The sequence below is a fragment of the Tamandua tetradactyla genome, chromosome 6, assembly GCF_023851605.1.
Source record: "Tamandua tetradactyla isolate mTamTet1 chromosome 6, mTamTet1.pri, whole genome shotgun sequence".
Lineage (NCBI taxonomy): Eukaryota > Metazoa > Chordata > Mammalia > Pilosa > Myrmecophagidae > Tamandua > Tamandua tetradactyla.
The window spans coordinates 26,939-44,427 of NC_135332.1; the positions used below are offsets into that span (position 1 = coordinate 26,939).

The 17,489-nt window shown below is 64.4% G+C and overlaps 1 protein-coding gene across 5 annotated transcripts in view; it reads right to left on the minus strand.

The window, feature by feature from the left end:
* Positions 1 to 7,383: 7,383 nt before the first annotated feature.
* The window catches only part of KCNJ12 (potassium inwardly rectifying channel subfamily J member 12), a 29,555-nt gene continuing 19,449 nt past the window's right edge, over positions 7,384 to 17,489 (minus strand). The window contains exons 2-4 of one of the 5 annotated variants that reach the window (XM_077163319.1): positions 14,372 to 14,492; positions 10,737 to 11,087; positions 7,384 to 8,795 (exon numbers count right to left, since the gene is read on the minus strand). In XM_077163319.1, the coding sequence (XP_077019434.1) occupies positions 7,456 to 8,795; positions 10,737 to 11,052 (1,656 nt within the window). In that variant the 5' untranslated portion in view covers positions 11,053 to 11,087; positions 14,372 to 14,492 and the 3' untranslated portion in view covers positions 7,384 to 7,455. Of the gene's footprint in view, positions 8,796 to 9,229; positions 9,516 to 10,736; positions 13,073 to 14,371; positions 14,493 to 17,489 lie in introns of those variants that run through there. The other 4 variants (XM_077163321.1, XM_077163322.1, XM_077163318.1 and 1 more) reach the window with 4 other exon arrangements.

The window sequence follows — 17,489 nt, forward strand, 5'->3', positions numbered from 1 at the left end:
CTCCAGGACCCTGCGTGGGCACCAGGGGGACAGGCCTGGCCTTGGCGCCTCCCTCCTCCAGAACTGAGGGAGTCGCGGTCCCTGGGACTAGGCCACTGGATGTGGCATTTGTTCTGGGCCCTTCGGCGAAGACAAGGCCCTGAAACGTGATCCCGACACCCTGCAGGGCGCGCCCGGGCAGTGGGATGTTCCGAGGGGATGCCCCCCCTCCCACCCCCACCCCACCCCATCCCCTCCCCGCCACGGCCGGGCTGGGCCTTCTGTCCCCACCTGGGACGGCCCTGAGGGTGGGTGGGGACAGCAGGTGCCCCACGGTGGGGAACTTGCTGGAAACGCAAAGGCCAAGATTCTTCCCCAGACCGACTGACCAGGGGCAGGAGGTGACGCCAACCGCCTTCTAGGTGGCCCTCAGGTGACGCCTGTGTCGCCCAGCAGCCCCCGCCTGCTGCCTGGTCCGTCCAACCGTGAGCCAAGGCTGTTATTCACATTTTTAAATTGGGGGGCGGGGGGGCATCAAACGAAGAGCAGTGTTTTGCGATGTAAAACTTCCAGGACATCCAAGCTAAGTGACTGTGAATGCGGTTTTATCGGACTCCGTTCACAGCCTGCCTCCCGCGGAGTCTATACTGGCTTTCTGGCCCTTTGCGGAAACCGCGGGCCGCCCCCGGCCGAGATCGGCGTGTGGGATCCCGGGCACCCAGGCCACGAGGGGCGCTTGGCCGCGCAGTCCCCTCCTCCAGGCGCCACAGTGGCCCTCTGGGCTGGTCTTTCCGGTGGAACCGCCCCCAGCACAGCGCGCAGAGGCGCTGACCGCTCCGGGCACCTGCTCCAGTGGCTGCGGGCTGGGGGGTGGGCTCAGCCCTGTGTGCTGTCGCCCCGCAGGACCCCGCCCAACGCCTCCCCCACCTCCCCCCACCAACCGCCCCGCCTGCTTCCTCCCGCGCGCCCCTGCCTCAGGCCTTGCTCGCGACGCCCCCTCTGGGGACGCCCTTCTCCTGTTTACCTGGCCCACACCTGCCGGCCCGCAGATGGCAGAGCAAACGCCACCCCGCCCGGTTGTTTCCTCCTCTAGTGCCCCGATGCCCCGTCTTAGCCCCGATCAGCTGTTGGAGCCCATCCACATGCTCTCCAAGGCAGCTCAGGAGCTGAAGCCCACAGTTGCCTGGAGGGCGCTGAGAGGCCCCACTTGCTGCCCCCCCCCCATTACTGCCCCTGCCTCCTTGACACTTCTCACTCTCCAGAGCCTCCCCCACCACCCCACCCAGGGCTCAGGCTGAGGCTGGAACTTCGGGGCACCCAAGGCCTGCCTGGGCTGCTTCTCTCTCCCCTCCCTGGAGGGGAGGGCACTGCCCTGAAATCCTCTGCTCCAGGCGCCCCGTGTCAACCGCTATGTCCAGGGAACCCAAACACTGCTTCCAGCCTTCCCCCGCCCCCTGCACAACACAGGCTCCCTGATGGCAGGAGCTGGTCCGCCCTGCCTCCCCCACATCCCCAGTGCCAGGCACACAGACCAGTCCATTAACACTTGCTGAAAGATAGTGCAGCACACATTTCTCAAATGAGGAAACTGAGGACCAGAGAGAGCAGTCATAAAGCAAGGAAGGGGTAAACGCCAGATTTCAGGCCTTCGGAGGAGGCCCCCTCTTGTGTCTTCCTGGCAGCATTGGGGCCTGGGGGGCCCAGAGCTTTCAGGGGACTTGGATTTCCTCCAAACACAGTGCCCCCCACCCCGTTCTCTGCCCACAGGCTGGGCACTCCTCCCACACAGACATTGAGCACTTGCTGTATGCCGGGCTCTTCTCTGTGCTGTGGGGCTGCAGCAGCGAACAGGAGATGCTCCGCGGACATACACCGGCTGGTCTCACAGCGGTTGGCCTGCACTCTCAGCTGTCTCTCTTCGCCTTCTGAGGAGAGAGCTCAGCCTAGACCCAAAGCGGGAGGAGCAGTCGGCAAAGAGCCCAGGGGAAAGCGTCGCAGGCAGCAGGGACCAAAGTGTCAGGTGCTGGGCGGGGCACGGAGCGGAGCTGCGCGCGGGGTGCTGGCCACTGCTCCTGGACGCCTTGCGGGGGGGGGGGGGGCGAGGGGAGGGCTCTGGTGCAGCTGAAGCTGGAGCGGCTCAGGCAGGGGTCGGCCAGCTGCTCCGGGCCTAGCAGGGCCCTCTGGAGCTGGGTGGTGGGGCAGGGCGTCCCCTGGGAGGAGCTGGAGATCTGCGCAGAGTCGTGGGGGCCTCCCCTGCAGAAGAAGGGTTTTGAGTGTGGGCGAACAGCCCCCGGCCAGCTGTCTCCCCATCGGCACGACCCCAGCCCCAGCCACCCACCCCCCAGCTTGGCAGAGGCCGTAAGGGTCTGCTGCCCAGTGGGGTGAGACCATCCTCCCGCCAGAAGCTACGGGCCCAGCTCGAGTCCCTCACATCCCGGAACTGAGTCCCCATAAAACAGGGGAGTGAAGGCCAACCCAGCCACCTGGCAGGGGGTCCCAGGACATACGCCTCTCCCCCACCCCGCCCACCTGCCTGAACGCGGGGTCTGAGTCCCCTGCTTCACCCTCTGGGGGCGGTGACCCCCAGGAAGAGGCAGGAGGGCCGGGACAGGGACAGACCCGCCCCCACCCGTGGCTGTGACCCACTTGCTGAGCGACCTTGTGCCGACCTTGAGTCAGCCGTGGAAACCCCACCACCACCCCCCAGGCCCCCTGCACTTGCTGAGAGCAGCGCAGAGACCAGCACTCACTGAGCCAGGTCACCTCACCCTCTCCTTTTCAGCAAGTCTGCAGGCCAGCTAATTTACAAATATCCCCTTTGTACAGATGGGGAAATTGAGGCCAGTGGAGAAAGGAATTCACCTGAGATCACCCAGCAAGCGACTGGTCAGGGTCTGACTTCCAGGATGTGGGGGAGAAGCTGGAAGCTCTGTAAGCATCTGCTGCAGAGTTTGAGTAAAAAAACTATTGAACAGAGACTGAGGCCAGGTCCTCATGCCCGTGGGGCCCACACACCTGGCCCCATACATGGCTCTAAACCTTGTACCATATGTGTCCCCATAACTAGCCCTGTCCTTGCCTCTGCCCTGGCCCCATACCTGTGGGCAGCGCTGGGGCGATGATCCAGTGGAGGGTGTGGTATCACAAAGGCCCCGGTGGCCTCAGAGGCTGGCTGTCAGGGTCTCAGGGATGCTCAGGGTCTGGGAGCAGATGCACTACTCGGAGGCCTCCCCCGCTCTGGGCGACTCCTTCCGAGAAGCCTCACTGACCCCTGTCCAAACCCTCCCACCCCTGGTCTCTTGCTCCACTAAGTACCTGCATGTGTCACCATTCCCTGGGAAGGACTCGCGGCTTCTCAGCCTGCTGTCTGAAGTAATTATCAAATCCTGCAGAGGGACAGTCCCTGGGGGCCATTGCAGAGGGGCCATTGCTGAAGGCCTGGGGCGGGAAGGCTTCTCCATCTTGGGGTTCCTCCCACAGGATTTTTCCCAGTCTTTGCTCCCTGTTTATGGCTAAACCCATCACTCATGGTCTTCTCTGCCCCATCTGCTGCCACACGCTGTGAGACCCAGAACCCAGGCCCCTCGGTACAGAGGCAATTCTGCTGGCCCCGGACGGGCTGCTCACCTGTCCTCCCAGCCTGTGCGCTTGCTCGGCCTTGGCCCCAGCGCCCTGCCCACTCACTATCCAGCCTGGGGCTGTGACCTGTCTGAGGACGGAGCAGTTAGATGCGGCCGGACTGGCCCCGGCGGCCTCAGTCCACGCGGCTGGTCCTCGGGAGCCAAGGGAGCTCAGGCCCAGCAGGAGACCGGTGGGGAGACAGACGGATGGACAGCCAGTGTTGGGGGGGCCAGCCTCCCATCCCGCTGAATTCTGGACAAGCACGATGCGTGCGCATGGCAGGTTCTCATCGGGCATTTGGAGAAGGAAGCACAGGTGCGCGTGGCCCAGGGGGCACGGGAACTGCCCAGGTCACCGCAGGCATCCTCACACCCAGCCCTAGGGGTCCCAGGTGGGAGCTTCTGCACAATGACAGGCCGCAGAGGCTGGCGGTCTGAGGCTGGGGGAGCAGAGCAGACATCGGGGCATGCAGGGCGGTGGGCTGCCAGGAAGGTGGAGCCTACTTGGGGTCTGCTCCTCCTCATGCAGCCGTGCTCCTGCCCTACACCCACCCCCAAGCCCCGTCCCTGGGCCCCTCACCTCATGCCTGCAGAGACCCAGGAGCGGCGGTCTAGGGCGGCCAGACCTTCAAATACACATCTCAACACCAGGACGTTCAAAGAGATCAAAATGCATTTAATGTGATCTAGTCTCGTCACCTACGTCTTTAAATACTGCTATGTATTGAAAATAACATGAAAATTCTCCAGTTTCATCATTTAAAATAGATTTGACATTCTCTGCATCAGTGCAGGGACCTCCAGACAGCGACTCCCCGGCTCCCGGCCCGGCACTGCCCACCCTCAGGGGCCTCAAGTGGAGGCAGGGACAGGGCACACAGGGCAGGTGGAGGGCGGTGACAGCACCAGCGAGGGGGCAGAAGCCACCATGCTCTGGACGGCACGTACAGGTGTGCACACGGACCCACCTGCCAGCGGCCGGCACACCCTTCTGACACACAGTCACCCAGGCCCTCAGAGCCAGCACCTGTGCATCAGCTCCCTGCCAGCCCCGCACGCACAGCCTGGCACAGCAGGGTCCCAGGAAATACCTGCCATGAAATGTGCCATACGCATGAACGAGCATACCACATATGGACAAGCACACACATGCCCTTCCACACAACCCGTGTGCAAACACTCTCCATCAGATCCCACCTCGAGACCCACATAGCAGTGACTCGGCACAGGTACACCAAAGCCCTTGCACAAGTGCCCCAGCTGTGCGTGTATGTGTGTAAGCAGGGCACAGCAGGGGGATGGACTGGTTCAGTGTGTGGCCAGCCAAAGGCTGTGAACATTCGACCCAACCCTCCCCCATGTAAAGTTCGCACACGCACACCCGTGAACATGTGTATATGCATATATGCTACAAGCACAGATCCATACAGATGAATCTGCATGCTCATGCACCTCCAGGAAAAGCCATCGCTGCACACATTCTGCTCACACACACAGATGAGATTATTCTACCCATAAGTTTACACACGCAGTCTCTCCCGGCAGAAGCACCAGATCCTGTGTCCTTGGGCGTCTCCCACCTGCGCCCCTCCTGCGCCCGGCAGAAGTGAGGGCGGGAAGCAGCAGGTGGGTGCGCACCTGCACAGGGCCCAGCACACACTGCCACACACGCACATGCACACAGCTCCCCACTCGCCCCTGTCCCACACACTTACACACGTGGGCATGCAAGTCCCTCACACACGCACACACACACACACCACACTCCCTGTCCCCCGCCCTTGTCCCACACAGGGCACACACGCATCCCCACGTACACACTCCCCCAGGGCACCATGCACCCACACTCGGGCGCACCCCGAGCACCTCCCGTGTGCCCTCCGGTTTCAAGAGCACTGAAGAGGGAAACTATTTTGGTCTTTAGCAATAAATAAATAAACAAACAAACGGACAGGGCAGAAACAAAGAGGGCAGGAAGGCTTGAGGACTCAAGAGATGAAGGCAGCTGGGGCAGGGGGCAGGGGGCAGGGCGGGGCCATGGGGGAGGCGCTCCCTGCAGGGCCTGAGTCAATGGCCCCCAGCCCCACAGCACCAGCTGTCCCGGGAGATGGTAGCCCTGGAAGGGGGGCAGAAGGCCGGCCCACGCCGCCGGAAAGGAACCCGGGCAGCAGGGCAGGGCGTGGCACAGGCTCCCGCGCTGGCACCGAGCGCCCCTCCCGGTGCCTCAGTCTGACACACAGGCTCCTGCACCCCAGGGCCCCTGCCGATTACACCAGGGCCCCTGCTGCACGGCCAGTCGGTGTCTGGGTGGATGACCACAGGGTCCCCATGGATGACCCTGAGAAAAAGGGCCAGAGATGAGGGTGGGGCCTGAGGCCAGGACGGGGTGCCCGGAGCTGTGGGGTCCACTGGCCAGTGCCGCCTTGGGGGACTGCCCACCACATCAGAGCCTTTGCAGGCTGGTTCTCAGAGCTGGTGGCTGCAGCTGCCGCGGGAGGGTCAGAGAGAAGGGGCACCCTAACCACCCCAGTTCCCCACTTCTCCCTGCCTCCTGCTACTCTCTGACTCAGTCTCTTGGGCAAGGTACCTCCTTGAGTGGCTTCTCCCTGGAGCAACCTTCAGGGCAGGGTCGGAGCGGCCAGGGCATGTGGGCTGGGGAGACAGCGCCCCCAGCTGTTCCGGGCACCCCTTCTCCCCCGACAAGCCCCGGCTGGACTCTCTGCTTATGCGTCTGCTTCCGGCAAGCCTAGCGAATGGACACTTACAAGCCAGGGGACCCCACACACCTTCTTGACATGGGACCCACCTGGCCCAGACGTCCCCCATCTAGAAGGGGCAGGAGAAGCCCCGAAAACCTTATATGGAATTCGTGTGACTCGGCTGGCAAGTGGGCAGTATTCGCCAGTGGGTTGGTCCCCGGGGAGGGCAGTCTGGGGGGGAGGGGTGGTCCCCGAGGGAAGGGGCGGTCCCCGGGAGGGAAGGGGCGGGGCGGCACGGGCCTGCGCGCTGGGGGACACCCGGGGGCGCGCAGTGGGGCGGCAGGGCATCAGGGCGGCGGGCGCTGCTGGAGCAGGAGACCCCGAGTCTCTAAGGCACAACTCACTCTGCGGCTGGGTGGGGACCGCGTGGCCTCCGTTTCCTTCTCCGTGGGGGAAACCCGGCTTCTCCGAGGAGCCGGCGCACTCCCACATACGCAGGTGCCCCCCACGGCGGGGGAGACGGAGGCCCCCCGCCGACCCTGGAGACAGAAGCAAAGCTGGGCACGAGAGTGGGGGGCGGGCGGGCAACCCCCAAGGACGGGCCTCATTATCTGCTCCAAGCTATGAATCTGCGGTACAAGGGCCCCCTCGCCCCCACCCCGCGACACTGGACAGCTTTCCTTGTGACCATGGCCATGGGCATCAAACGCCGCTGCGCGCCCGCGGGGACCCCGAGCCTGCTGCGGGAGCTGCTGCTGCCGCCCCTTGAGCGGCCCGTCCACCTTGGCCGTGGGGGAGGAGCCGGCCCGCCTTGAGCCTTTAGCCGGCACACCAATGAAATTCTAACTGTCCTTTTTTCTTTCGACCCCGCAAATTTAAAAAAAAAAATTTTGAATCGCATTTTAATTTTGTGTTTTTCGTTTTCTTTTTGACGTTGGTAAACAGTCCCCCCAGGCTAGACCTGGGAGCCGACACCTGTGTCCCTCCCCGGGGTGAGGGACCCCGAGGGGCCCCGCTGCCCGGCCCTGGCGGCCGCTCCCCGCCCGGGGCGGGGCCCCCCGAGGCCCGGTTGCTGGCTGCCCCCAAGCCCGCGCGGCCGCGAGGACGCCACCTCCGAGCCTGCGGCCCTGCGTGGACGCTGAGCGCGGCGTGGCGCCTCAGATCTCCGACTCGCGCCGGTAGGGCCGCTGGTCCGGGGCGCCGCCGCCCGCCTGGGGTCGGTCGAACTCGTGCCTGTTCTGGGGGCTGAGGCCGAGGCGGCCACGCCCCTCGGGGCCCTGCCCGGCCTCGGCCTCGGCCTCGGCCTCGTCGTCGCGGCTCAGGAAGGCCAGCTCGTTCTCATAGCAGAAGGAACCGGCGCTGGGCAGCAGGAACTTGCTCTCTGCCAGGTCCTTGGCACTGCAGCGCGGCGTGGACGGCACCTCGTAGGTCTTGTGGAAGTGCGCGTAATCGATCTTGTACTGGCTCTTCTCCTCGAAGAGCACGGGCTCGAAGCGGTGGCCCCACAGGATCTCACTGGCCAGGTAGGAGCTGCGGGCCTGCGTGGTCATGGCCGTGGCCTCCACCATGCCCTCCAGGATGACCACGATCTCGAAGTCGTCCGTCTCCAGGTCCTGCCGGCTGATGCCGAACAGCGGGCTGGCCTCGTCGATCTCGTGCAGGATGGTGATGGGCGAGACCAGGAAGATGCGGTCCAGGCCGCGGTCGAAGCCCACGTCGATGTCGATCTGGTCTAGTGGGATGTACTCGCCCTCCTGTGTCACGCGCGGCTTGATGAGCTGCGCGCGCACGTGCGCCTCCACGATGTGGCTCTTGCGCAGGTTGCCCACACGCCACATGAGGCAGAGCTTACCGTCGCGCAGGGCCACTACGGCGTTGTGGCTGAACAGCAGCGTCTGCGCGCGCTTCTTGGGCCGCGCCATCTTGGCCATGATGGCGCCGATCATGAAGGAGTCGATGACGCAGCCCACGATGGACTGCGCCACCACCATGAACACGGCCACGGGGCACTCCTCTGTCACGCAGCGCAGCCCATAGCCGATGGTGGTCTGCGTCTCAATGGAGAAGAGGAAGGCAGCCATGAAGCCGTGCACCTGCAGCACGCACGGGGTGCGGCCCGCGCCCCCGGCCGCCGCGGGCTCCAGGTCGCCGTGCGCCACGGCAATGACCCAGAAGATGACGCCGAACAGCAGCCACGAGGCAAGGAAGGCGAGCGAGAAGACCAGCAGCAGGTAGCGCCAGCGGATGTCCACGCACGTGGTGAACATGTCAGCCAGGTACCGCTGGGACTTCTCGTCCATGTTGGCAAACTCGATGTTGCACTGGCCGTTCTTCTTGACGAAGCGGCTGCGGGAGCGGCGCCGCGTGTGCACTTTGCCGTTGCCGAAGCCGTTGGCACCCGACATGGCGGCCAGGCGCAGCCCGTCCTCCTCGGACGACACGACGCTGTAGGGGTGGGCCCGGCTGGCCGCGGTCATCCCGGGGCCGGGGGGCGCCTCTGCAGGGAGACGGAGCACAGGTCAGGGCCGACCCGGCCGCACCCAGCCACGCAGCCGCCGGCGCCCCCTCCCTGCGACACCCTCTCCCCGGCCTGCCCGCCGCGGGGGAGGGGGGACAGCCGCTCCAGGCCGCGCCGGCAGCCCCCGCAGCCTCCCAAGTCCCGGGAGCAGCCCCAGCCTCCCTCCTGCTCTCATGCCAACGTCTGCTGTCAGGAAACCCCGTGGGTCCTGCTGAGACATACCTGGAGGGCCTCCCGGCGCCCCCCCCCCCACAGTCCCCAAGGGCTGAGTCCCGTCCTCGCAGCGGGACCTGGGCATAGACTGCCCCCTGCCATCGCCCCTGCCCGCAGCAGCTTTGGTCCAGGAAAGCCCAAGTCGGAGCCAGCCCTCTGCTCAGAACCACCCGTGGGCCCCCGAACCCCACTCCGCTCACTCTGAGTCAGGGCCAAGTTGCAACCGCTGGACCTGCACCCCCAAGCTTGTCCTTCCCAGGAGCCAGTTGTCACATGCCCTGGCGCTCCCCGCCGGGCACCCCACGGCTCCCTGGCCCCCTGGGTGTCCTGTCTTCAGCCCTGGACTCTGAGAGGCTCACTCCCAGGCCCTCACCCCTCCGCGCCCTTTCCACTGCGGCTCCATCACACATCCCATCCCCAGATGCCGTGGTGGCTGCTCCCCCTCCCAGCTGGTGACCCCAGGGGCAGCGCTGCCTGGCTCACCACTGCATCACCCCGACCCCACCTCCCCACCCCACCCAGGAACGCGATGAGCAGAGAAACAGGGACGAGCCCAGAGTGTGTGTGCCCCCGCAGACACCCCCAAGACGGGTGCCCTGGCGCCTCTCGATCGATGCTCAGCCTGCACCCCACCCCGACCACCACACGCCCCAAGTAACCCACAGAGACCCCTCCCACGCTGGTGACAGTGAGGGGGCGTCGCCCCGAGCCGGCAACAGGCGGGGTCGCAGCTGCCTGACTGGCACACTCCGGGTCCCCAGGCGAGGCCAGGCCCCTGCGCCCTGCTATAGCGCACCCAGGAGAGCGGAGGGCGCGGTCTGCTCCACCCACTGGCTGCAGTCCCCACCCCTGTCAGTCACAGGCCCCACCCCCAGCTGCAACCCCTGCCCACTGGTTGCAGGCCCCACCCCTCAGCCACAGGGTCTGCCCCTACAAGCCGCAGGCCCCACTGCAGTGACTTCAGGCCCTGCCCCTTTCCAGGGTCGGAGGTGGAGAGCATCTGCTGGGCTTGGCATCAGTCGGCCCCATTCCCCCCTGGGCTGCAACTGGGCAGTTGAGCTGGCCAAGGCTGGTCAGACAGTGGACTCTCGGGCTGGCGGTGTAGAGAAGGGGTCCAGAAAGAGTCCCAAAGGATAGGGACCCCAGGAGCCCCTCACCTCACCCTGCTACATGAGTCAGAGCTGGACACTGAAAAAAGGTCCCTCCGAGGCATCCAGGGTGTCGAGACCCCCCCCCGCTCCCACCGACCCCGCAGTGAGGGCTGGACCCACCGCTCTACACAGAAGGCCTGGAGACCTGCGGCCAAGTGTGCACTGGCCACGCCTTCCACAGAGCCGCTCCTCTGTGCACAGGGGCACAACCTCTGACCTCTGCCCCAACACTTCAGGGACTGGTGAGGGTGGAGCCCACAGGCCTCTAAACTGGGGACCCCGCTCAGGGCCTTCTTGCTCAAGGGGTACAGCTGGATTCCAAAAGCCTGGCACATTAAAGGTACTGGCAGGTGTGTCTGCCAACTGACAGACGGGCAGACCAGCCCATCACAGGCAGTCAGTGTGCCGACGGCCTGCTGTGCCCTGGGCACGACACACCAGTGAGGGAATTGCACTGTGTCTCCTACACCTGGCACCCCAGTTCAGAGAGGCCGAGTGCCTTCCCCAAAGTCACACAGCCAAATGTAGGAGAGTGGAGGTTCAAACCCACGTCCACCTGATGGGAGAGCTGCTGCCGTGGGGTCCCGGGCTTTACGGGGGAGGCCTCTCCTCACTCCGCCAGCCTCCTTCCTGCAGCGGCCCGAGCCAACCACCTCACCACGGGTTCGAGGAGCTGAGGGCAGAGCCCGAGATGGTGGATGCAGCTTCTGCCTGGGCCAGGAGGCAGGGGGCCGGCGGCAGTGGGGAGCCCTCGGGCTGGGCTGTGGACACGACTCAGCCCCAGGCTCCTGAGCTCCCCAGGGGAAGGCTGCTGCAACCCAAGGGGCGGGTTTGTGTGGCCCCGGGGCCTGGAGGGACGTCCAGCGTGTCATGGCAACTCCGGCTCGTGCTCTGAGAAGCTCAAGGCCTGTGGGGGACAGAATCGCAAGAATCAGAGCCCCAGGGTCCCGCCCAGTGTGGCTGCGCGACCAGCTCCAGACAGGAGGGGCAGCCGCGGCTCGGCCACCTCTGCGGCACCGGGTGCCTGGGACACCCAGCAGGTGCCACGCCGGCCAGTCCTGACCTCTGATGCTCCTCCTGAGGCCACAGGGAACGTCACCAGGTGCCCGCCGACCCCTCCCGCCTCTGGAGCTGGAAACTACGACATGGAGAGAAGTCACTGGCTCAGCGCCCAGCAGCCGCTGGGGAGCAGGGAGCCTGGCTCTGCCCTCCTGCCGCCCCTGCCCTGTGTCCCTGAGCGTGTGAATGAGCGAGTGTGTAAGGGTGTGTGTGAGAGGATGAGTGTGCATATGTGTAAGTGTGAGAGAAAACAGGAGGGGGCGTGAGAGCAGGGAGCATGGCAGGGCTGCCGCACTGGGCATTTAGCGACTGAAGCAGGTTCCCGGGCTTGTGCGCGCGTGCGCACACACGTGCGCGCACACACACACACACACACACACACACACACACAGGTGTGGCCAGAGGCTGACGCCACTTGCCGAATTCCCAACACTCTGGGGAACGCAGGCCACCCATCAGCTGGGCGCCGGCTCGGGGTGCAGGTGGGGAAACCCGATTAGAGGCTGTGGATGGGGCGAGGAGGCGCTGCCCCAGACAGGAGGGCACCCCGGGGGACCCTGAGGGGGCCAGGCCGTGCAAGAGGCGAGGGCGGAGACACCATCGGGACCACCTCAGTGGGACAGAGACAGCGGGAACCCTACCTGAGCCAGCCAAGGCCACTTCAGTGCTGGAGAAGAGGATGAAGCGAGGCCCAGTGGCTGGGCAGGGGACAGCAGACGGCCATGGACAGCCCCCCGAGAGCCGCCCCCCGGCACAGCCCCCCAAGAGCCACTGCCTCCAGCCCCTGCGGGCCCTGCACCCTTCCTGGACCTGCGTTCAGAGCCCGGGCCCGGAGCTTTTAGGGCTCGCCGCCTGCAGCCACCACCTGCCCGAGGGTGGGGCTGGCTGCCGTCCCCGGGAGGGGCCTCCGGATGGGGCAGCCCAGGCCCAGTCCAGGCCCTCAGCACCTCGGGTTTCGGCCACATCCGGAAGGAAACCCGGAACGCCTGGGCACCTGGCACCAGGGAGGCGCTGGGGGGGCAGTGGCTGGGCCCTGGCCTGGAAGGAAGGCCCGCCCCGGCCAGGGGTCAGGCTGGCCCAGGGGCTCACAGCGGGCCAGGACCCCTTCGGAGGTGTGACCCCAATAATGATATTTATCTGGCTCTTATGCCTGCCGGGAGCTGCTCTAAGAGCTTTAATTAAGTTTTTTAATCCCTACAACAATGCCGTGACGATTATCCATGTTTTCCAGATGAGGAAACCGAGACTCAGCAAGGTTGAGTCACCCGCCCCTGGTCACACAGTCATCGAGGGGTGGGACTTCCAATCAGGGCAGTTGGGGGGAACCAATTCCCTGGCCCCAGACCCACGGCCCTCACAGTCTGGCATGGTTAATAAGACAAACAAGCATCCCTGAATCTTGGAACTTGAAAACAAAGGCACCCCTGACCCAAACCTTTCAGCCCTTGCTTGGATACCCCCAGGGACGGGGCGCTCACTATCTCAAAGCCAAACCCCACAGTGGAGGAGTGTTTAAAGGTTGCTGGATGCTGGGAAGGCCAGGGTGGCTGTCCTCGTTCCCGTGCCCCTGTGGCCGTCATCACTCATCAGCCACTGCCCTCGGACTCTTCCCTCGCCCGGGCACTATCCATCAGACTCAGCGTGAAATTTAAAAATCCAATCCTGACTTCAGAGATGGTGGGAGAGGGCCAGGCCCTCACTCAGCCACACAGGCAGTGAGAGGCAGGGTCAGGCCTAGAGGGGGCAGCTCAGCAGTGACTGGTGACAGTGGCTTTGCTGGTGAGGACACAGCCAGAAAAGGAACTGGAAGAGGGATGAGCTGAGCCCACCTGGGGGGCCAGCAGGGTGGCTGGCTGGGAGGGAGGGGAGGGGAGGGGAGGGAAGGTGACACTCCACAGTGAGCGCAATCATCTTCCCGGCTGGGTGACGCCACCCCCTCCGCCCGCTGCACAGGGCGGTGAGCAACAAAATAAAGACAATTATACAGCTAATGTGGTAAGGGGCATGGGGTGCTTTCAGTGTTTTTATTTTTACTTCTTTATTCAGAGTAATGAAAATGTTCTAAAATTGATTGTGGCGCTTAATACGCCACATAAAGCATATAATGATGCCGGGATACACTTCACTTGGCTTATATGGTGTGTGAATATAGCTCAATAAAACTGCATTAAAAAAAACAGTCCCTCCCAGACGCTTGGACAGCCTGTTGCAAACACGTGGGATCAATGCAGTGCAGGTGCTGTGCCAAGCCCTGCGCCAAGCCTAAGGAAAGAGTCGGTGGCTAGGTACTGGTGAGAGCAGTGCCCCTGCCCCCACCTCCTCTGGGACCCAAACCCTGTACCCCGTGACCCCGCAGCCCCTGGGCCCCCATCCCACACATCACGGCCCACCTGCCCGAGCTCTCCGGGCCACGGGAGCCCCAGGCCCACAGGAGACACCTGCCAGGTGCACGCACTTCCCCTCTCACATCCACACTCCTGTCACCAGAGCCCTCGCCCGGGCCCTCCTGAGGGGTCTCTGTCTCCCTCCCCCAGCCACGTGGCCAGCAGGCCCCTCCTCCCCCTCCTGGGCCCCCCTGCGCCCCAGAAGCCTGCTCCCAGTTCCCTCACTCCCCTGCAGCCCCACACCCAACCCTCTCCCAGTCCCGTGTGCCGCCCCCTCGGTTCTCAACCCGTCCGCCAGGCCCTCCTGCCTGGACCCAGCAACCGGCCCCAGCCAGTTCCCCAATGAGGGTCAACCCGGAGGAACCACTGATGGGGCATTTAACATCCTCCAATCTGCCAAGGGTCACGAAGGCCGCTACTACCATGAAGCCCTCCAGGTTCTCCAGCCCCTGCTCCCACACTGGGGCCGGAAGCTACTGGACGTAGTGTCAGAGCTGATCCGGTCCCGACTTGAGAGCCCCAGACATGGGCGCAGGTCCAGGAAATGCCCCCTGGCCGATGAGGGGCAGGCAGCCCGAGAGAAGGACCGATGGGGCGATTGGCGGCGGGCAGACAGACATACGTACAGAAGGGTGGCTGGACAATGAATGGACCAAAAAGACTGATAGATGGGTGGGTGGCTGGCTGGCTGAGGGTGTTGCCGAATGGAGGAGAGGCAGGCGGCTGCACGGGGCCACTGTGGCCTCACCTTGTGGATGCTGCCTCCTAAGTGATGGTGCGGAGCAGGCGAGAGGCTGTCTTCAGGCTGCATTAGCTGTGGCCGCCGTTGCTCAGGCCCCAGCTGGGGAGGAAGCAGTTGCTCCAAGATCCTAAGGTGAACAGAACAAACCCAAGTTTCTGCAGACTGCTCACCACAGAGGGGCTCAAAGTCAGAGGCATCCATTTACATCCCCATTTCTGTGCACTTCCGGCCCACCCTCTGGCACCCAGGCCGTGGCAGCATGAGCTCCCATCCATCAGAGCCTCCAGAGTCAGGGCGGGATGGGACGTGGCCTCAAATAAAAATAACAGCCAGCAATTATTGAGTGCCTACTGCATTCCAGGCACTGAGCTGTCTCCTGTGCCCTTGCATGTAGCCTGCCCATCCACCCCACAAGACTGGGGGCCCTGCTTTCCCCATGCCGGGTCAGGGAGGCGCTTGGCCCACAGCCCATGCCCCTAGTGGTCACCTGCCCAGCTGGGCACACACGAGACCCACGCGGTCCTTGCAATCCCCAGCCTCGGTTTCCCTATCTGGCAAAGAAGCCCCTGGCCTGCGGGGGAGAGAACGGTGGGCATGGGCTCTGAGGGCATCCAGAGGCAAGAGGACCAGAGGCCACTTCCTGCCTGCCATCTGGCACAGAGCCTGTGCGCCCGCCCTCCCCCAGGCCGGTGTGGAAGTTGCTGTCGCATTGGCTTTTCTGGCTGGAACCGGGGAACCGTGGGTGAGTCCCCCCCACCCCTGTGGACTGGGAGGCGGACCGGGCTCAAAGCCCAGCCTGGGGCTTCCTCTGGCCCTCAGGGGGCAGCATGGACCCCTCCCATCCCTGGCCCTGGGCTCAGCTCCTGCTGTGGCCACCCCACCCCTCTGCCCCCCAGGAGGGAGGGGCGCTTATCCCCATTGTCAGATGAGGAAACTGAGGCTGAGAGGCTAAATCACCTGCGCAGGGTCTCCTGGAGCTGGACCCCTAAGTAGAGGAGGTGGGATGGTGTCAGAGGGCAATAGGAAGACACAGAGCGTTGGAGAGAAGGGGAGAAGTGAGAGCTGTGGACGGCTCTGCCCTCCCCGCTTCCTGTCGGTCACTTGGCTGGCCTGGGGTCTCTCACACCAGAGGGAGGCAACATTAGCTCCATTCCAAATGGGGGGAACTGAGGCTCCGAGCCAACACGTGACTCACCCGAGATCATAGGGGCACCAAGCGGAGGCGGCTGGGGAGTCTCTGGATGACCTGTCCAGTGTGCCCCCGGACCAGCCCCAGCAGCTTTGAAGGTACACAAGATGCACTCCTGGCCCGCTGACCCCATGCTGGGAGCCAGCTGCAGGCCGGGCTCGCCCATGGCCACCGGGAACAATGCCCGGACCCACCCCAGCAGTACCCTGTCGGCCAAGGCTGGCCAACACCTGCGGAAACGGGCACTTCCTCCTCTGTGAACGGGGTGGTGCCTCCCCAGGCCCCGGCCGGATGCAGGGTGAAACCCAACACGCGACAGAGGCAGCGGCTCAGAGCGGCAGTGTCCTCACGGCCGGCGACAGCCTCCCTGGGGGGTACACAGGCCCCAGCGACCCCTAGCTCATGGGAGGGTAAACCGAGGCTATGCTGTGGCCAGGTTCCACCAGTGGTCTCCTGAAGAGGGGCACGCGGGCATCCTGGCCAGCCTCAGTCCAGGCCGCTAACCCGAGCCGTCCTCGCCCGCCCGTCCGGCTGCCCGGTGCCCAGGACGCGGCCACCCGCAGGGCCCGATGCTTGGTGATGGGACTCCGTCTCCACCTCACTGCTGGGCCCAGAGACAGGGGACTGGATGCACTGACCCCAAGGACCAGGGCCGAGAAGGTGAGGGGCTGAGCCCAGAGTTGAGGCCAGGGTGGGAGGCTCAGGCCCCACTAGGGTGGACAAGGGTCACTCCAGGCACCAGGGAATGTTCCCAATGGTATTTTTATCCTGAGAACATGCGGTGGGGGGGGGGGGGGGCAGGGGGACAGGGTGTCCTTGGCCCGGGCCCCTTGGCCAGCCTGCCCGCCCACCCAGACTCTCCTAGGTGGCCAATGCATGCACTCCGGCATTACCGAGTCCTGGGGTGGTAGGGCTTGGGGTCTCAGTGGTCCCAGGCCAGCTCCAATTCACTGTGGCCTCACTGAGAGCCGACCCAGCCAGGGAACTGAGGTGAGCACATCCACCCAGCCCTCACGGGCACCCGCAAAATACAGCTGGGCCCGAGCCCACAAGAGTCCTGTGGAGGGCTTCCAGCGGGGAGGTGGCCAAGCAGGGCTGAGCAAGTGAGAGGGAGCGAGCCAGTGATAGAGAGACGGGGAGAGCAAAGGCCCTGAGCCTGCCTCAGATGTGTCAGGCCCCGCCCCCCCCCCCCACCACCACCACCACCACCGAGCGGCTCAGGGGCATGAATGAGGTGGAGAGAACGGGTAGTTAGAAGGTCTGAGTTCCAAGGCCGGTTCTGCTCCCCGCGCTCTGGGGGGCCCTGGGCATGTCTCCCCGGGTCTGCGAGGCTCCCTTGCCCTGTCTGTAGTGGCCCCTCCAGCCCCAGCATCCCAGGACCCTACCCGGGGCTGTGGGGTAGGTGGAGTGGGGAGGACTTTGTCCCCATCCTAAAGGGAAGGCATAGGCGTACTGAGCCCCGACATGTGCAGATGCCAAATCTGTGCAAGCAGAGGAAGAAACTGAGGTTCAGAGAGGCAAAGGGCCTTGGCTATCATCTTCACACGTTTGGGCATGATCCCAGGGGTAATGGGGTCCTTTAGGAGCATTTTAAAAGGACAAGAACTCTGGGGCTCCAATCCTGTCTCCATCCTGTCCTGTGTGACCCTGGGCAAGTCCCACAACCTGCCTTTGTCCCCCGTGCCTCCTCAGGAGGCGGGAGGGATGGCCAGCTGCTTCACGGAGCCGTGCCACGTTCAGGGAGGGAACATGCGGAGATGGCCCCGTGGAAACCTCCTGTCCCTCAACCCCCATCCTCACACTCTGAGCCCTGCCTCATTTCACAGCCTAGGGCTGGACTCTCACTCGAGGCAGGAAGGAATGACACATGGGCCTGGTGGGGCCAGCAGCCCAGGTGGAGAGCCCTGTGGGAGCCGGAACGGCTTCTCCTGTTCT